This window comes from Xenia sp. Carnegie-2017, unplaced genomic scaffold, assembly GCF_021976095.1.
Source record: "Xenia sp. Carnegie-2017 unplaced genomic scaffold, XeniaSp_v1 HiC_scaffold_22, whole genome shotgun sequence".
In the NCBI taxonomy this organism is placed as follows: domain Eukaryota; kingdom Metazoa; phylum Cnidaria; class Anthozoa; order Malacalcyonacea; family Xeniidae; genus Xenia; species Xenia sp. Carnegie-2017.
In genome coordinates, this window is record NW_025813485.1 from 7568665 (window position 1) to 7589849 (window position 21185).

The 21185-nt window shown below is 36.4% G+C and overlaps 2 protein-coding genes across 2 annotated transcripts; both read left to right on the top strand.

The window, feature by feature from the left end:
• The first annotated feature begins 411 nt into the window (after positions 1 to 411).
• Positions 412 to 4843, top strand: LOC124446636. Its single transcript, XM_046997481.1, has one exon. It carries the CDS (start codon positions 665 to 667, stop codon positions 4289 to 4291), a length of 3627 nt encoding a protein of 1208 aa, XP_046853437.1. The 5' UTR covers positions 412 to 664; the 3' UTR covers positions 4292 to 4843.
• A 644-nt stretch (positions 4844 to 5487) lies between these two features.
• LOC124446794 lies at positions 5488 to 20087 on the top strand. Its single transcript, XM_046997675.1, has 11 exons — positions 5488 to 6019; positions 6398 to 6514; positions 6630 to 6726; positions 7144 to 7183; positions 7785 to 7867; positions 9105 to 9175; positions 10230 to 10263; positions 10847 to 10997; positions 12444 to 13712; positions 15775 to 16006; positions 18817 to 20087. Exons 1-11 carry the CDS (start codon positions 5970 to 5972, stop codon positions 18947 to 18949), a joined length of 2277 nt encoding a protein of 758 aa, XP_046853631.1. The 5' UTR covers positions 5488 to 5969; the 3' UTR covers positions 18950 to 20087.
• Positions 20088 to 21185: the final 1098 nt, after the last annotated feature.

Below are 21185 nucleotides of genomic sequence, written 5' to 3' on the forward strand. Positions count from 1 at the left end.
GAGGGAGGGTGGAGCATACTCATACATGCATGATCTGCTGCATTAATTTGAAAAGAAATGCATAGTTTTCTAACATGTATATATGATACATCTGATTATAGGCCCCAAATTATTGAACAGTTTGCTATGTCCCTGTTTCCATCAAAGTTTTTTCGCTGACCACTATTCATTCGGAACAAGTAATTGACCAGTCACATTTATATTCAAGGTTCCTGAACTAGAGTTAGAAGAAAATGCCTTGTTCTCAAGAAACACGTAATCTCGTTCCAAATATAATTTGCCAAATTTAGCCAAAGACCTTTGCTAGGAAATTCCAATTCCGCAAATCGAAATTCCTTGAAATCCTTAAAATTCTGCAACTGCAACTAAACAGTCCAAACTTCCAAGACATTCACTTATTGTTTTTGGAAAGTCAAATCTTCAGTTCGTCCCGTTATTTACTTGATAGATGCACAAAGATTTGCTTTGTGCAATTGCCATTACTTAATTTGAGCAGTTTGCATGAAATTTCCAGAAACTGAACAGAACATTAAAGCAAAATATGCCGGAAGTGTAAAATAGACAAGATTACGGAAAACGTCGGTGGCCATTTGCCTGTTGTCTTTTTATCGAGAAAAGCGAGAAAACATACTTAGAAAGTTGTTTTCTCGAGAATCATGAAAGAATGTATTTTATGTGGGGATCGATGTTTTATTTCTTTCAATGTGTAAGTTTCTGTTTGGCATCGGAGAACACAATACTCATATCTTCTGCTCACGGAAATGATACTCTCTGCATGCGTGACAATAATCGACATCAAATTTGTAGAACGTTGGACTTTGTCCTTGCTGTTGTATCCGATGCTTCTAAGTTTCGCACGTCGACTAAAATCGAAATACTGGATGATCAGATTGTGGAAAAGAATTATAATCTAAACGGCTTCTATAACCTTACGATAAGCGGAGCTTCAAAACAAGTCACCATCCGATGTAAGCCCGAGATAGGCTTTGTATTTTCATCGAGCAAAGATGTTGTGCTCACAAATTTGACATTTTTGCGTTGTGGCTCAAGAAAAAATGCTACAAACAATGCAGCCATCTCATATTATGCTGGTTTATATTTTTCAAACATCACCAATGTCGATGTCACCAGTTGTAAAGTTGCTAACAGCACTGGGATTGGTGTGGCTCTTGTCAATGTTGGTGGAATGGTTGCGTTCTCACATACGTATTTTACAGGCAACATATACAGATCAGAGAACGGTAGTAAGGTCGAATCTGGCATTGCTCATGTTGGTGGTGGACTTACCATTGAATTTACTTACAGCAAGAACGATAAAGCTTTTGCTGGAAAGAACAACATTTATAAGTTTCACAATTGTTCCTTTATAAACAATGGTTGTAACTGGAATGAGAAAAATGCATCCAATCCTACAGAAGGCAATGGTGAAAACGTGATTTTTGGATGTGGTGGTGGTATAGCAGCCACTTTTAAAAGTCACTCAGAAGGTAATGTCATCCAATTGATAGACTGTATTTTGAGGGATAATATTGCAGACTGGGGTGGTGGATATTATGTATTATTTGAAGGAAAGTCATTCGACAATGTTGCATATTTCAGAAATGTGTCTGTGGAATCAAATTATGCGGCATTGTCGGGTGGGGGTGGAAGGTTTTCCTTCCTTCAGTGTTTTAACTACATGGAAGTATTGTCCTTCAAACCCAACCATTTTTTACAAGAACTCTGTAACTATACTAGTAATTCTGCTCTTTGGGGTGGAGGAGTGTCTGTGTTTGGATCAAGCTCTTATAAAATGAACAACACTCATCATAAAAGCCTCACTTTCAAACACACCCATTGGGTTAATAACAAAGCGACTGTGGCATCTGCTTTGGGGTTTTTGTCGAAAGCTATTGATATGCTGAAATGGGAGCATACGCTTGGTGCATGCATTGAAATACCTTATGTTATCAAGTTGCAAAATTGTGAGTTGAGAGAAAATTTTGTTATATCAAATGGCAAACCGCATGGACAGGGTATTGTTGGCACAGCTGCCATGTATGTTGATGAAGCACCTGTACAATTGATTGATGTGAACTTCACGTCAAACAATGGAACAGCGTTGGTACTTGACTTGAGCAATATGTACATTAAGAGATCCGTGAAATTCATCAAAAACAATGGCAGCGAGGGCGGAGCACTGGCTATGTTTGGGAGATCGAGAATAATTCTTGGCGTAAATTCGCATTTGCATTTCACCTCCAACCGCGCATCTTTGAGGGGTGGTGCCATATACGCGTATTCTCAAGGGCCAAATCTAAAAGCGTTTACAGGTAACTTGCTCGTTAGATCGTCTTGCTTTTTTGGTTACATCAACACCTCTGTTCCACCCAGAAGGTGGTCTGCAAGAGTTACTTTTGCAAAAAACAGCGCCCCTTCTAAATCCGGCAAGTCCGTGTATTGCGACACTTTGCAGTTTTGTCGAAGCTATGGGAACGTGAAGAGTGCACTGCAATGGTCTCCCGTATTTCATTACACTAAGAACACTCATGAGTATGATGCCGAGCCTGAAATCATGACAGACCCAGTTCAAATGAACACATCAAAAAATCATTGGTCAGGATTTATAGGAGAATCGATCTCTCCCAAAGTCACATTGTTGGACGAGAAAGGTGATGAGACGAATGGGCTTTTAAAAATGTCAGTGATTTCGTCGGACAATTCGAGTATCCATTTAGGAAAGCGCGTCTCTCATTACATCTACATCAACGATGGGAAAAGCTCTGTTCCGATTTCTTTCAACGGCAATAGCAGCAAGGAAAATTTCCGAGTTCGACTCAGCGCAGTATACACGCAAATGATGGAAATTACGGTAGACAATGTGACGACAACCTCATGCTACGGTGGTTACACTTTCAACGTGAATGCTGGGAAGTGCGTGTGCCTTCCGCGTTCGGAAATGAATTATGGTTATAGAAGATGTGGTGGTGATGGAGAAACGATCTATTTGAAAAAGGGATATTGGGCAACACGTGCGAGTAATGGTGCTTTGATAGTTATTTCATGTCCTGTAGGTTACTGCCATTGTAGGAACATGGGGTATGACTCGACCAATTCTATTGATGAATGCGTAATTACCAAATTCGGAAGCACTACCCAACAATGCATAAAAAGTAGAACGGGACAGTTATGTGGCTCCTGCGTACCAGGTTACAGTGTGGTGGTTGGTACGAATGAATGCCGCAATTGTCGAGGAAATTTGGGTGTTCTATGGCTTTTACTAGCGCTGGGCATTTTGACCATAGTCGTTCTGGCAATCATATATTTTCAAATCGACTTCTTCTCTGGACCTTTGAATTCATGGCTGTACACATATCACATTGTCAACATACTTCCATACCATGAAAAGTATATGGATCCTTTTATTAAGCTCGTCATAAGTTTAACCAATGGATTGTTTGACCTCAGCACCGGCAGGTGTATATGGAAGGGCATGGATAACCTTCAAAAACTTGCTTTGCAATATATTGTGCCGTTCTATTGCTTTCTGCTACTTTACCTCATCGCTAAACTGTTGCGGAGATTTCCAAATCTTCCGTTGGCCAATCGCCCTTTTCATCAAGCATTTGTGACTATTGCGATCCTCTCTTACTCGTCGTTGACAAACGTCACCTTCAGCATTTTGTACGGGGTCTCTATCGATGGGAAGTGGTATGTTTATAAGCAAGGCGATGTTCTGTATTTTAGCGAGCGTCATTTGCCGTACGCCATCCCGGCCTTGCTTATTTTCGTCTTTATAGTAATATTGTTTCCGACTGTGATTGCGTTTAGCTCATTCTTCACCACCCACTTTCAATGTTTTCGGAAATTTATTCCCCTTTTCGAGGCTATTAAAAGTCCCTACCGTCCAAGTCGCAGTTGGTTCGCCTCGTATTACATCTTTTGTCGTTTGTTCTTCATCACAATGAGTATCTTTCGAAACTATTACGAGCACACTTTCTTCCCATTCTTCGAAGCAGTGAGCATTATTGTGCTTCTCGTTTTTGTTCTACTGCGACCGTACACGGACGAGAATTATGTGTATTTCAAGGTCGATAGCTGTTTTTTGTCCCTAATTTGCGTCATCGCTTGCGTTGCCAACGCAATTGAAGTAAACGAGAAAAAAGTTGATGTTGAATCCTTCGAAATTATCGCACGAGTCTTTGTTTACTTACCGCTGTTGTATTCGTTTGTACTGTTGGTGTGTTACGTGCGCAGGTGTATCAATGCGCGTAACGTAGACGGCGTTGGTGTTTTTGCACCTTTGATTTGAATTCAACACGTTAAAATTTATCTTATCCTAAAGACAATAATATTTTCTAAAGAACAAACGTAGTCCTCGATAGACAAAGAAATGAAACGATCAAATCATAAGAAACAATTATCACCAATCAGACGTACTACCGACTTATTGAACTGTCGGTTTTTTATGGGCTTTGTGGGCAGCTGGGACCTGGGGCGGATCCAGCGTTCGACACGATACATTGGAACAGCCCTTTGATTGGTAAGATTTTATTGTTTTGAAATTCATAGCCATTGGTATTTTTATAAAGGTATTTTAATTTGAAATAAGCAGCTGTAATCTAATTTCTAATTTGTATAACCCTGAGTGCCCTGCGGCAGTATGAAAAATAATGGTGATTATCTGTAGAGAACTTTGGATTATCTTTCAACATTTTTGATCGAACCCAAGTTTACAAATAGTTGGTTTGACAAAAAGTATGTTTCACCTTTTTATGTGAATTAATCATGTTGTAAATTTCTATGTTTTACTGAGAATTGTCTGCATAAAATAAAACATTCGTCGCAATAGCCAAAACTACAATCATCGCATTCTAAATTTTAATGCATGTTTTATTAGTTACATGAAAATTGAATGACCTGCTAATGGTAAATGCCAAACGAGGAACTTCATTTGTACTAATTATTTCCTGCCTGAATAGAATATTGATTGCAAACAGAGTATCAGTATTGCATGAGGATTGTTTAGATAATAGAAACCGTAAGAATTTAGGAAACATTTTAGCCATGTTTTGTTTGCCAAAGAGAGTCAGATGGAGCTGTCTGAATTCGTATGAAGATTGGTGAAGGGGAGGGAAAGCTTTTTGAGGTCACGTGGTCTGTTATCGATTATAATCCTGTTTCTTCGTTGAGGAGAGCTGGCAACTTTTGCCTGAAGAAAATGACAATCGCTTCGGAACTTGTTTAAAATTGCTATCATATCATTAGGTTTAGACCAGTGGCGGCTCCAGCGTTAATCAGAATATGTAATACGTTTAATTTGGAAATACCTTACGGCACTAAACTATAGGTTTTTGGAAATGTATATATATAAAAATTAGCTGAAGTCGGTAATTTATTTTGGCGTACCCTTTCTGTGACGTACCCTGCTCATCGTTCATAATTTTAAATGCTGCGTGCACGTGACGTCATCACACAAATAGAATTGTGCCGTTACCAAATGGTCATTACGGTTGGCGAGAATCGATCATTTTGTACATTGCTTATGCGCTCGGCACTGGTTTCATTTCAAAATTTACTAAAATAATCGTACTTGAGTGTTGCTTTATTAATATGGAACAACCTATAGCTACATTTGTTGCTCACATAACTGACATAGATATCAATACGAAAATAGCTATTGAACAGATTATCTAAGATCTGCCATTGTTTTAAACAAAAGAGATCTCGTCACCTTTTCAAATTTTTCATAACGTACGTGTCACAAAAACGGACGGTAATCAATACACATACCGAAAAGAACTGGAAATGCAAGATTCCTGTGGAGGAAGGATGTTGTCATGCCAACGAAATGCGTATCAACAAGCTTGGTTACAAAGCCGCAAAAACAAAAGAGACGACATTGAAGATTGGATATCGGATCGAAAACTTATAATCTCTGTTGCTTTTCTATAATACAAGACATATTTTGAATTACTGTCTTTACAGTGATGAAATTTGAGTCGAAGATGTCTTATTCTCCTTCAAAAACAAGGGCAAGGTACGTCAGAATTGTCAATTGAATGAAATTTTTACATATTATTTGATATTGGGATTTCATGAGAATTGGGTTTTATAGACAACCGTTTTTTTCAATAAAAAGTCGTTTCTTGATGTTAATTTGGCAATTTCTTGCTTTTAAGTTGCCTGTTCACATCACACTGTACTTCAGAGTACAGCAGTGCTCTGCGAAATGTACAGTAAGCGTGTATTTATTAAGAATTGTTTCAGCTACGTTTCTGTATTGGCCAAATAGGTTAAGGTCTTCATTGCTTGCTTATTCACCATTTTTTCTCAAAACACAATGGCATTGTGTTCAAGCACACAAGTTTCTTTGAATAGGTGTTAAAATATTGCAAAATTGAAATGTTTCCCGCAGTGTGTTTGATAAAGTGAAGATGGGCAATGCAGCAAAACTGGAGATGGAAACACGCAAGATGGAGGAAAGGATCAGAGCATTGAAAGAAAAGATGATGAAAGAGAAAGAAGAAAGAGAGTAAGCAGGCGGCTTCATAAACAGGAGTTCTCCGCATTTGTTTGTGTTATCCATTGCATGGAATTTCAACGGTTAGATTCATCAAATCCATCTTGTAATTGTAATTATTCTCTAGACGTCTTGGTGGGGTGCGTTGGATGTCAGGAGCTAAAGGACCAATGGCAAGAAAACCTGTGAAGAAACCAAACTTGAAGAAAGGTGCCAGTGGATTGGTAAGAACCCAAGGTGTACATTAGGTTACTTTCAGAAAGTGGAACATACCCTAATTATTTGTAGCATGGTGTCATATGCTCCTAAGAACAGTTTTCACCCAAACTTTACTGATATAAATGGCTTGTAGATGCTTTGGCAATCTATCAATAAATATTATGAAAAATATAGTTTGCTACAGATGTGCAAATGGAGTTTAATGCACCTAAAGAAACCGAATAGACAGCCATTTCTGAATTTAATTTTTGATTTTAAGTCGCCATTCCTTGCATTCCAATCCTGTATAGCTGACACAATATATACTGCTGAAAGGCTGCGAACAATATTGGCCTTAAGTGTAGCAAAGGCTGCGAACAATAATGGCCTTAAGTGTAGCTTTGGTTTTGAAAAAATTAACACATTTCTTTTGACACTTACAGGCACCAAGAAAAATTAAAGTTCTTACTGACGAACCATTTGGTAAGACATTGCCTTTATTTTATTCTTGTTCCTTATCGAAAAATTTTTTGCGTTTTTCAATCTGATTGGCCTCACCAATAGGCCATTCTGCAAGGGCCATGGGCATGGTGGTAATAGACTGCCTGTAAAGTTTCATTTATTAGTATGATCTGGCCCTAAGAGATTCATTTCTCCTCCTTCTCAAAGGAAACCTCTGGCTTTAGCTCTCTGGCCGTTTTTAAGATCTTGGAAAATATTCCTCTTATGTGTATTTCTCATTGGACAATCCCATCTGAAACAAACTTTTTTTTCGTTGACGTTTTTGTGGCATAAAAATTTATTGAAAATGAACTTGTGCAATCAACGTGTGTGCGTCTGGGGTTTTTTTGATGTTGAAACTTTGCGAAGAATAAACTACGTGTTTTGGTGCCAATCATTTTCATCTTGCGAGCACTCTCGCTTGAACGTTTTCTCAAAATCCAAGAACATTTAGGTTTTTATTAATAACTATTCATAAAGAGTACGAGTTAAATGTTTACGTTTGTTTATTGAAAGAAAATTGTTGTAAAAACGGCATCGAAAAGAAAACTTATGACAACTTCTTCTCGTCCATCTTTTATAGAGCACTACATCAGAAAAATCCAACCAGTTACTGAAAATGCGACGGCAACTTTCGGTCAATGCGAAAGAACTGCTTCTGATTGGGTGAGATGGATTCATTTTTGACTTGCATGACGGGAACGATGACTATTACGTCAGACTAAAGTTACGTAATCCTGGATTAAAATACTTATCGTAGGCACATTATGTTCTTGTACGATATCTGTGTCGAGAAAAATTCCCACCTGTGACACTACTGTTAAAATCTAGAGGCGTATATCGAGAGGAAATGGTTTTTAAAGTACGTCACACAATTGACGGATTTTCATATTTTATACAGGGGTGGTGCTAAAAACTTTAGAGGGAGGGGGTGAATTGGTAAGGACGTGACGTAACACGTGAAGTAAGAGAGCAAGAATTTTAAGGGCGTTCGAGAAGTGCAGCCACTGAAGGCAGTGTACAGAGTTGAAACATTGCACCGAGAAAATCAGTGAAGCTGTATTTTTTATTTGTTTTGCTAAAAATTGAGAGGAGGAGCTAAAATGTTTCTCAGAGGGGTAAACAATTTATTTGGAGGGGTAAAATCTGATATTTGGGGTTGACACACCCTGCAACCTCCAGAAAATCTGTCCGTGCGTCAAACTAAAGATGTGCACTCGGGTTCGATGTCACCATTGGAGAAGCCAGCCCGACCTTTTACTCCTGCAATGTAAATTTTACAGCAAAATTACAATTCATTTCTTTAGGAAATGAATTCCATTCATTGTTTTCCAATGAATTCACACAAAGTTGTAAGTTGTAGGTGTGAAAAACGGGCTGGCTTCGCTGCTGGACGTTACATAGCACTCTTTTTACTTCCTTGGGGCTGGCTTCGCTGCTGGACGTTACATAGCACTCTCTTCACTTCCTTGGGGCTGGCTTCGCTGCTTGATGTTTCATAGCACTCTCTTCACTTCCTTGGGGCTGGCTTCCCTGCTGGACGTTACATAGCACTCTTTTCACTTCCTTGTTCTCATGCCGTTTTCGGTGAAGAATGTTGCGAACGTTTTGCAATGTAGTGGTTATAAACAGTTGCGGATTTAGGGTACCGTCCAATTAAATAATAACTGCTCAATTCTAAATTCAAAATACTTTCAGAAAAACGCCATTGGTTTTGAATTTCTAAAGAATATAATTTTTCTCTGAGGTGCTTAGAAATGTAAATATATTCCAAATTGCGCCTGCAGTAATTAATTTTGAGGTAGCCTAAATCTGCCACTGGCTATAATCAAATCTCATTAATAGTAAAATTTTAAACGTATTGTTTCTTGAAGTTAAAATCATGATCGTCTTTTCATTTAAGGGCGTCGATGCGAGAGACAGTGCAAAACAAAGCATTTCGCCGAAAAAGGACAGTTTTGATTCTCGATTTAAGTGAGTAATAGGAAATTTTTATGCTATGCTATAGATGCGATCGACTGTGTGCATGTTTAAGAAACCATGACTTCATTTTAACTATTTTTCTGCAAGGGTTTCCCTGTATAGAGTTTCACTCAACATATTTTGACGCAACTGCCTCGGTGTTTCAAAGTAACATAACTGCAGGGCTCGAAATAGGGAGTTTAAGATTTGACTACGAGTACGACTACCGCTACGTGATATGACCGTGAAGGATCTGGGTTCTATAAACAAGTTGTCGTACTCGTAGGCAAATCTGAAACTCTCTAATAACGGGTGGTCGACGGACAATGTCAGTACTAAAATGTCTGCTGACTGGCCATTCTTTTTACCTCGTCAGTCGTTTTCATCGATCTGAATTTTACGTCAAAAGTGCTATAGACATGCATGCCTGGTAACATATCAAGAGGTTAAAACGTAAAACACGAGAATTCACTACCTTAAAAAATGATCTTTCCGCGTTCTTTGTTGCAATTTATGCATGAATTGAATGAATTGAGCCTGCGAGTATTGTACGTATAAACTACAAGTACAAGTTACTCGTCACTTTACGCTAAGGATGACTACCGTCAGGCTTTCGAAATGTCACTCAGCACCAGTACTAACAGCCCCTAACAGTTAGAGACTGCTAGGAGTCCCCTAACCAGGACAGGGAACATCTACTAAACTACTAATATGCGATTTTTGTGTGTGTGTGTGTGTGCTAGTGACTGGTCAAAAACCTACTTTATTTCAGCTAAAATGAAGTTTACCGGTCATCGTGACCGAAGACATTTTGCCAAATATTTTGAGCCCTATAACTATTTATAAAATTTAAAACGACATGTACGTCTAATGAAAGAAAAGAATGGATAGAAAAACCTAAAATCAACAGTATCATCGCAATGAAATCTCTTTAAGAGATATTTAAAGATTTGCTGAATTTGGCGTGCGTCTCATTAACAAATTTTTTAGTCACCCGAATTTGATTTTGAGATAATCATCGATCTATTATGTCACCATCTTTGAGACTTTGTCGTTTTTTTTATAGCAAGCACCATGGAGTATCGACAAATACAACAACGGTATCGTCTTCTTTGATTTTATAGGCTAGTACTCTTACCTCGTGATCTGCAATACCGCTGTTCACTTTGGTAAACGGATTATATGTACGATTGTTTTGTCAATAGTAAACGTGTTTGAAGCGGTAAATCAAAAAGCCGGTCACGAACTTTAAACTGTGTTTATCTTTTATTACTTGCTAAATTTACATTGCTCACGCTAAATTTACATTGCTCACGCTAAATTTACATTGCTCACACTAAGTTTACATTGCTCACACTAAATTTACATTGCTCACACTAAATTTACATTGCTTACACTAAATTTAAATGGCTCACACTAAATTTACATTGCTCAAACTTTTTCGTACACCGCCATCTTGTTTCTCAAACTTGTTTTAGGAAACACGTTAAATTTTTCGAGTTTTGAATTGTACTGTGCATGCCTGTATTTCGAGCGCACTGTACCTTTCATGTGATGAATATGAAATGATTGACTGGTAAACGGACGGCTGATGTATTTTTGATTAGATTCAAAATTTTCCTTTGTTAACACCACGATCTTAAAGTTTGTAACCTCAAATCTCTTTCATCTTTATCCCGTTAGGAAAATAATCACGGTAATGGCGGATCTTCATTACTAAACGGATCTTACAATGAAGAAGAGAGTGCGAATTCGTTTGCCCAGGCCTTGCTTGAGTGGCGAAATGGAAACAACAAAGCTTGTGTCACTCCCGAGAACGGAGTTATTCTTAAAGGTGAGAGAAATCCGCTTGTTGAGTGATGAAGTCTTTGAAAAGTTCAATTGCCAATATTCTTCAAACATGCGATTGTTCGTCAAGTACTATTTGCAATTTCCTTCTCCGCCTGTCGTATTTTATACAGTTATGTTATCTTGCATGGATTGCGCAGTCCTAATTGATATAGGAAAGTTTAAAATTTGAAGCCAACTGTCGTAATCAGATACAGCACCATATTGAAAAGTCCCACTCAAGTGATAAAGAATGATTCTGTCAACGATATCCATTTATTTTGAAGTGTATTAATAGTAGAAATTTATTCTGTAAGTCCTAAATTATGTATCTATTCAACAATCTTCAAATCAGCGCAGTCTGAAACAAGCGCATGGAAACAACACATATTGCTTTTTGCACGTGCCTTCGTGTGCTGCATAAAATTAGTTATAATTCTGTCAAAGCATCACTACGCGTACTTCTACAAACGTTTGCTCAACAGACAACTGAAAACATGTCAACTTCGTAAAGTGAGAATCTTCAATATGGCAGCCTATTATCTTTTACGGCTTTAAATTTAATTTGGGATGCGCGATCCATATAATGTAACATATCTATGTATATATACAGGGTGTATGAAAAAAAGTAGACTCTCTTGCAGGCAGACTAAGAAGAAAATTGGCTGTTCTAAATACTTTAACATTCTCTTGTACAGCTGGCAATGAATTCCATATTTTTACTCATGATGATCAAATTGTTTTTCGATGGATTTTGGTGCGCAAGGTCTGTTTTTAAGGGCTATTAACAATGCTTCTTTCACTGTTAAAAAATCTTGCATTTTCAAAAATCTCATTACCAGCAGTCCCAGAAAACGTTGAAGTATTTAGAACAACAAAAAGTTTTTGCTTTTTCCACCACGTCTTGTTTTAGAGATTTTTTCCCAAGAGACTACTTTTTTAATATACGTGTACATATCAATGGTTTTACGTTTTGTGCACTTTGCTTACATGAATAGTGGATGTATTCCTTCCTGTAGATCACTATCATCACACGGATCCGTTGCACGAAGCCGGGATAGTGTTATCCATTAGGTGGTAAATTTTTCTAACATGTGAAAAAGTTGGTTGTGTTTTAATTACAATCATGAAAATAGGCAATCTTAGAACCAAATTTTACTTCAGTGATTGTCTACTTTGAATTGTATATTTTTTATTGTGTATAGTGCTATTTGCTCTTCGTGCAACAGGCCCAGATCACGTTGTGAACGTTGCAGTTCTTACATGATTATTTCCAGATGATCAAAAGCATAAAAAAATTGAAAGAAATATGCGGTTTCACTTGATTTTGGCTACTTTATGCGCGTAGCCACGCCTTAGCAACGCCTGGAAGTGAAGTGAAGTGAATCTAGGAAATCTAAAAAATTTTAGGATTTTCATTTAGCCACACTAGAAATAAAAATTTCTTTTGTAGAAACGTCTTGTGGAACAGCAACCGACGGCTTGGCGATCAGCAATGATAACAAATTGAACATAAAGTTCAATTCGTCCATTTCCTACGGTGACCGTTTGTACTTGAGAAAGAATCGGGTGGACGGTCTCGCTGGGTGCGTGTTAGAAAAGAAGAGTAGTAATGGCGCGAGTCTATTGAAAAATAGCGAAAACACTCAGGATTTGTTGCATGAAAACGTAGAGAGCGAGCTGCACGAAAAAGTTGTCGATAACTTTGCTCAGGACTATGGCGAAATGATCCGAAATCTATCAAGTGATAAAATGAATGCTGATATCACAACAATAAGTAACGATGTTGAAGAGTCGCACGCTGTTTCAGTACAAGAGATTTCGACTGAGTCGCGTCTTTCTGATGATCCAGACGGTACCTGTATCGTAGAGGAGTATGATGAGTTGAACGAGGACACTGACACCAGACCGATGTCCAGACAGGGCACTGTTACCATATGTGAAATGTTCCCTTCTGCAGACAACACGATAAACACTTCGAGCATAGCTGACGATCTCAGCTATGTTTCCCCATCCATAGTTTCAAGACCTTTCTTTTTGAAGCCAAGTAAGGCATCCTCTGTTTCCTTTAATAGCTCGTCTAAGCAACGGATCTCTAGAGAACGTAAAAAATCACACTGTGTTAAGAATGGAGCGAACGATAGCGTGAAAAAGAAACATCGCCATTCAAACTCATCTAAGGATGGTGGTGGACGAAGAAAACTGTCAGAAAATCGCGATGAACCGGGAGCAGTTTGTACTTATGGTGCTGAAGAATCTGGATTATCAAATATTGATCTGAGAACACCTCAACCATCTTTTTATCCAAAAGATGAGAAAAGAGAATCGACCTCTTTGATTAAAATTCCTAGACCACCGTCCCGTCCATTTTCCTCTTCCTTTAAGAGAAAGAAAACGAGAATCCCGACTCGAAAAGCATGGATGCCGAAACCTTCACATCGGGAGTTGACGTCGTTCTTTCTTGCTGGCGTCGACACGGAAGAGCAGCCCCAAAAAGAAATCCCTCCTCACAAGCCAAGATCTTCATCTGGTCCGCTGACCCTTCTCGGTCGTGGCTCAACTATATCAACGTGGAGACCGGTAGACAGCTATGTTCAAACGTCCACACCGGATCTCGTGAACATGATGTCATTTAAAACGAGGGATGTGGGGAAAGCAGTCGAAGATTGTCGTAGTACCAGGCAAACAGCTGGGGAGACAACGAAAAACATAAATTATGAAGGTTAGGAGAAATGCTTGGTTTTTGGCTGTAGTTAAATGAATGGCTGTGGTTAGTTTTATTTTCGGTGAAATGTGGAGGTTTTTGTAAATATGAGAATTTTATAGAGATGTTACTGGAAGCTACGACTTCTTTCTGTTTACACTACAATACAAATTTGTGATTTTGTTTTCGTTTGTTTGCATACGCTTACAAACAAATTAGACTCAAATATACGTACGTAATATAAATTTTATTTTACGACGCTTTGATGGTAACTTAATGATTTGGCGTCAAAATGTCGTAAAATTCACTCTTTAAATGCCCATGACACAAAAGTTTGCTATTTAAATATCTTTTCATTAAACAGAACTTTTCTCTTTTAGTTCATTTTTGAAGTTTTTCATGACGTTGAAGTTTTCGTAATCGAGTGATTTAGCAAACACGACGTTTCGTCTACGACGCCGTGAAATGGCGTGATATGCGCCTTTTACTTCCGGTTCAATCTACGACGGCAGTCGTGTTAACGACGACGACGTGAAAACATACAATTTGACGTCGTATCGACGACTGCTGAAACAAACTTAATTTTTGGGCAAAAATAAGGAAATATCCTTGATATTTGCATGCTTAAAGATTACATAGGCCTACATATATTCATTTAAGAAAAACTTGTTTTGTTTTTTAAAGCAAAACAAACAAACAAATAAACAACGCAGTGTGCTCTAATTTCGGGGTTTCCTCGAAGTCAAAATAATTTTAGTCCCAAAACAGAATGTCGATGATTTTTTATCGAAATAATTATACTGTAGGACATTTTTAACATCAAAGTGATAGAAAATGATAGAAAAAACAGGCCAGCAAGAAAATGCCGAAATGGATGAAACTTGTTTCATACTATTCTTTGACGAAGTCCTACTAAAGGTCAGCTAAATCACAATTAATTTACGACGTAATGGCGTCCTAGACCCAGATCCCTCGTGAAAATTTGACGACCTCTTAGACGAAACGTCGTGTTTGCTGAATCACTCTAATGTCCGTTTTACGCACAACCTGTGACGTCACCTTGCATAGTGGCTATTGAGATATCAGGAACATTTGCTAATGCGTCACTTTGACCCTGCAGAGTTACCTTCATTGTGAAGTATAGTGCATACTTCACAATAAAGGTAACTCTGAATGATGTTTTAAAGTTATAAACACTAGTTGTCTAAAGTGGACAATGCAATTTATTCAATATCTTGAGAATAGAAAAGAGAAGAAAAAGATACATGCATCAACTATGTTGATTCAAGTGCACTGTCGTTTGAAATTTGTGTTCATTGAAAATTTACTTTAAATAGCAAAATAACGTTTCATTAGCAATTTAAGGATTTTTCGACAAAAATGTGACGAACCCTTGACTGGAATTGGGCATGATGCTTATTTCGGTTTCTGACTTACTGATCGTGTTGGATTTTATCATTATTTTACATGAAAATTTGTTGTTTTATTTCGATCCGAAATACTTTGCGCGTAAACAAAATAACTCGATGACATATTTTGGCTTTTGAGACTGGAAGCGTTACTCCTTGAAGTGAGTTTAACATAATAGCATTTAGAACTTCCTCAACAAGGTAACTTTTGTGCATCTGTTTCATTTTCGAGTGGAGGGGAGGGGTGACTAGAGCTCGTACAGAAATCGGTTCCTAACCATGGTCGTCAATGCAACTTTATTCGTGAGGGATCTGTTTTCATGTAATCTGTTATGCCAGGCTAATTTCTTTTGAAAATGAAATTGTTTTAAGAAGAAATTAGCCAGGCATAGCAAAATATATGAATATCCCCGCCGTAACGCCAATGTTCCTGACCATTTAAAACCATATAAAATAATTTTGCGTCGATTGGTTACATTGTTAGTAAGTGGTTACTTTTAACGACAGAATGGAAGCATATAGCTTCTTTGGCAGTTAAAACATCAAACGACTAACAGTGCCAGAATCATTGCTTGAAATTGTATTTGGCCCTCTAACAACCAAGCAGAAGTGTGTTTTTCTGAAGCTCTCGACGCTAATGTGTTACTGATTTTGCTTTTTCCATTAAACAGAGTTGACCAACGATGTCATTGAGAGAAAAGGCGATATTAGGCACTCGAAAGACTCCAAGAAAGAAAACTCGAGCCACAAGGGAGATAATTTGTTTGAAGTTTCACAACTTGATGACTTCGGAACTGGTAATCAAAGTGATGACGATATCGCAACATTGGATGAACTGGCCTGGGAACTAGCTTCGTCAACTGGTAGATTGACTAGATGCGAAGAGGATTTCAGCATTGAAAGGTATCGCATTATATTTACAGTCCATTTTCCTGTTTTTATTTGTATTAAACATACACTTCCAGTTTGTGTCCGTTTTAAACGTAAAATCGTTGATTGATAGTTATGATACGGAAAATTCTTTTTTTATTACCAACAATAAAATTGAATGGATTTATTGGTAGTTATGGTACACAAAGTCCTCTTTAATGGCCACCAATGAATATAAATAGCTTGATTAGTAGTTATAGTACAGAAAGTTCTCTCCTATAACTACCAATGAAAGTAAATGGCTTTAATTAATAGTAATAGTACAGGAAGTTCTCTCCTATAAAGTCATTTTGTTATAGTAGAGCTTCTTTATTAATTAAAATTTAAATTGTTATTAGAGAAAGAAATTTATTTCCAGTCATAGGAGAGAACTTTCTGTACTATAATTATTAATTAAAGTCATTTACTTTCATTAAATGAAAGTAATAATACAGAAAGTAATAAGTAATGTATAATAATTAATAATTATAGTACAGAAAGTTCTCTCCTATGACTACTAATGAAAGTAAATGACTTTAATTAATAGTAATAATACAGAAAGTTCTCTCCTATAACTACCAATGAAAGTAAATGACTTTAATTAATAGTAATAATACAGATAGTTCTCTCCTATAACTACTAATGAAAGTAAATGACTTTAATTAATAATTATAGTACAGAAAGTTCTCTCCTATAACTACCAATGAAAGTAAATGCCTTTAATTAATAGTAATAATACAGAAAGTTCTCTCCTATAACTACCAATGAAAGTAAATAACTTTAATTAATAGTAATAATACAGAAAGTTCTCTCCTATGACTACCAATGAAAGTAAATGACTTTAATTAATAGTAATAGTACAGAAAGTTCTCTCCTATAACTACCAATGAAAGTAAATAACTTTAATTAATAGTAATAATACAGAAAGTTCTCTCCTATAACTACCAATGAAAGTAAATAACTTTAATTAATAGTAATAATACAGAAAGTTCTCTCCTATAACTACCAATGAAAGTAAATGACTTTAATTAATAGTAATAGTACAGAAAGTTCTCTCCTATAACTACTAATGAAAGTAAATGACTTTAATTAATAATTATAGTACAGAAAGTTTCCCTATGACTACTAATGAAAGTAAATGACTTTAATTAATAGTAATAGTACAGAAAGTTCTCTCCTATGACTACTAATGAAAGTAAATGACTTTAATTAATAGTAATAGTACAGAAAGTTCTCTCCTATGACTACTAATGAAAGTAAATGACTTTAATTAATAGTAATAGTACAGAAAGTTCTCTCCTATGACTACTAATGAAAGTAAATGACTTTAATTAATAGTAATAGTACAGAAAGTTCTCTCCTATGACTACTAATGAAAGTAAATGACTTTAATTAATAGTAATAGTACAGAAAGTTCTCTCCTATAACTACTAATGAAAGTAAATGACTTTAATTAATAATTATAGTACAGAAAGTTCTCTCCTATGACTACTAATGAAAGTAAATGACTTTAATTAATAGTAATAATACAGAAAGTTCTCTCCTATAACTACCGATGAAAGTAAATGACTTTAATTAATAGTAATAATACAGAAAGTTCTCTCCTATAACTACCAATGAAAATAAATGACTTTAATTAATAGTAATAGTACAGAAAGTTCTCTCCTATAACTACCAATGAAAGTAAATGACTTTAATTAATAGTAATAGTACAGAAAGTTCTCTCCTATAACTACCAATGAAAGTAAATGACATTAATTAATAATTATAGTACAGAAAGTTCTCTCCTATATCAATTATAAAATAAAAACAACAAAACGCGTGCAGTGATTGGTCTAGAGCAATCCAAACTAGGCCAGATGCGCCCGTTGGGCCTCTCAACCACCGCAGAGGCACTTAAGAAAAATAATATTATTATTAAACAAAATAAACTTTGTGCAGAAAGTTATGTCGCAAGCCAACTAGCAAGAGTGTCTTACGTCAATTTTCTTCCAACTTCCTATTTCAAGCACATTGCGAAATTTAAAAGCTGAAGGATAACGTGGAAATTTTTTATATTCTTCGGCCCTCAACATGCTGGATGAAAGTTCATGTGACCCTCTGGCTGTAAAGTTTGGAGACCCCTGGTCTAGAGCCATGCTTGCATTAGCCCGTCCAAAACACATCTGAGCTCAACCAATCAAATCAATCAAAACAATAAATCAGTCAGAGAGAATTTGCAAATTGATCATGAATACATTTTAGAGGAAAAATTAAATCTGCTCTTGAGTTCTCCAAAAGGTCTCCTTGGTTTGCATAAGCCTGTGCAAACACAGTAAACATCTTTTATTTCTTAAATGAGAGTAAACAGCTTGATTGATAGTCATAGTGAAGAAAGTTCTTTATAAACAACAATGGAAGTAAATAGTGAGATTAATATAGTTATGAAACCGAAAACTCTCTTCCATAACTACAAAATAATAAAAGTAAATACTTTGATTGATAGTTATGAAAAATTCTCTTTCGCAACTATAAATCAAGGTAAACGGGATAGTTCGATGGTTGACGAAAACAAGCTAGAATATGAAAATCTAGGAATCTAAGTGACTGCAAGCTATTGTTCGTTTCTTTATGGACGAGTCCAAATTTACTTGACAACTTAAGTGGACCCACTTAAAGTCAAAATATAAAAGACTTTCTATATGCATGATTATCGTGTCAAAAATTGACCCTTGGTAGTTGAGCAATTTTGGAAACATGTCTTTGAAAAGTTTGCCTGTGCTTGCCTATATGACACATTGTAATTTTTACGCCTATTTTTTCAGCGACGAGGACAGTATTGAAAACAATGTAGAAGAGTTCGGGCTGAGTACTCCGTTTGCTTTAGAAAGAACGTTACGAGAAAGTATTATGGATGATTTTGAAGAAATGGAGAAAAAATTCATGGAAGATCTTTAACATCGGCCAGTTTCCTGGAAGGCCTATCACACTTCTACATATCCATGACAACTATATATCCATGACAACTTCCACGTCATTTTATGATAGCACAAGCTCGCGGTGGCCCCAAAATTTCAAACAAAGAAAAAAGGATCTCTCTATGTGCAGTAATCCGCACAAATTATCACATTGTCCATTTGTGTTTTTGCGTTTTGGAAGACAAAATTTAAGATATAATTTAGTAATCGTTACTGATTTATCATTCAATGCAGTGTGATGTATAAATATAAACAGCCTACTGCAGTGTTCAAATTTTGAAAAATTCGTTCACTGTTTTATTAGCATACTGCATTTTTTCCCTTTTGTAATGAGGTTACTTGATGACTGCCCACCAACCCACGAAAGCGTCGAACAATTTTGCATATTCATACCAGGCAATTGATATAAAATGTTTTAGGAAAGATGCTCTGGTAAAATTCCATGTTCATGTTGGAAGTCATGAAATATGTTGTAATACACAGATGCACCAAAGAACTACAAAAGATGACAGAGAGAGGATCTATGAAAAATTTTACACGACGATCGTGGAAGTGCTGTGCTGCGTTAAATGACTCTAACGAGATATAACTAATGTAAGAAAACGCAGAGTCACTGACAGATGTTCACTATTGTTTTAACTCTGCTCTTATTTGCTTGTCCTTTTCTTACAATACAGGCTGAGAAAACGTCGTAGTGAACAAGTCGCCGTTTCGTTTTGCTAGTAGTTGATCCGGGTATTTTTGTCAGTTACTTCGTGCAGTCAAATTTTTCAGTTATTTCATATCATGATATTTACGCGCCACACTCTCTTTCCTGCAAATCCACTGCTATTTCTTGTCTATAGTACACCGATTTAATGATTGATGTTTTGCTCATTAAAAGATATAGAATACGAGTGGAGTTTTATACAATATATACAACATTTATGTAGTATTGCCATTTGCAACACGCTTGACTGTCGCTTAGTTTTGGAAGACAACGAATAAAGAACAACCGTACATTAACCAAACAATGAATCAACCGAATAAACAAAAACTAATAGAAAAATAAACACATGTAAAAATATTCGTAGCTACAATATTTTGATATAACCTTACTGAATGCGCTTTGCTTTCAACTTGTCATTATTCGTCTTTTCCAGCCTAGGTACTAGTAATACTGGATATCAATAGTTAATTGAAACTACATTCAGGTAAATTGAATTGCATTTTGACGGGCCTAAAATGTTTGAAATCACATCGAATTTGGCATCAGAATATAGCTTTTTTCTTGACAATTTGAATTTAGCGCTAACTCGTGAGCTGAACATGCGCATTCAAAACTACAGCCCAATTTCCCAGACCATAACCGTGCGCATTGTATAATTTCCTAACAAAAATCTCGCCGCTATCACATTATAAGTCAAAAATGACGGACGTTAATCACGTCTGTTCTCCACCAACAATCATTCAAAATAAAGCCTACACTATGTATGAATTTTCATATATCATGGATAAGTTATTGGCAACTTGTTTAAATAAAGAGCAAAAGTAAAAAAACTGCAAAATTAACCCATATTTTGTATCCAATTAAGGGAAATAGGAGCCTGGAATATGAGCAATGGGCATTTGTATTAGATAAGTTTGATATGGAGGTATATGCTGTGGGAAGAACTTCAACCTGTAAAGCGTCAGGCTAACCAAGTTCTTCGTATTTATATTATCTAGCTACAACAAAAATACGTCCATCACGTAATTTCAATAAATTTTCAACAAATACGCTTTGTTCTTTCGGCCATATAAGAGTTTAAGTGGAATGGTGCGCATGAATTTCAATCGAAGGGCCTGAACCCTAAATTAGCAAATGCTCATTTTACAATGAAAAAGTTTGATATGGTATTTGCGGTTCGAGTAATATAGACCATCCTCCATTTAGACTATAACAATATTGTTGACTATTTCATTGACTCTTTCAAAAAAGACAATTCCTTTCCTTTGCTCTCACAAGATCACCATGCAGCGTATTGAATAAAACACGCATTTGTACTAACATCTGTAAAGAGATGTCAGAATGAACTATTTGCATAAGAACCGTGAACTATAGTTTTTGCATGAAAATGCGTGAAGTATAGTTTATGGTGTGAAAATGCATGAAAATGGGTGAACCGTTGTCTTTTGCATGAAAATGTGTGAAAATGTCTGAACTATAGTCTTTCGTGTGAAAATGCGTGAATTAT

Excerpts from the sequence above, each read along its gene's own strand:
- LOC124446636 (XM_046997481.1), top strand. The coding sequence starts at position 665 with ATGTATTTTATGTGGGGATCGATGTTTTATTTCTTTCAATGTGTAAGT.
- LOC124446794 (XM_046997675.1), top strand. The coding sequence starts at position 5,970 with ATGAAATTTGAGTCGAAGATGTCTTATTCTCCTTCAAAAACAAGGGCA. Across the intron at positions 7,868-9,104 it reads AAAGAACTGCTTCTGATTGG|GGCGTCGATGCGAGAGACAG; the intron begins GTGAGATGGATT and ends TTTTCATTTAAG. Across the intron at positions 16,007-18,816 it reads GAGGATTTCAGCATTGAAAG|CGACGAGGACAGTATTGAAA; the intron begins GTATCGCATTAT and ends CTATTTTTTCAG.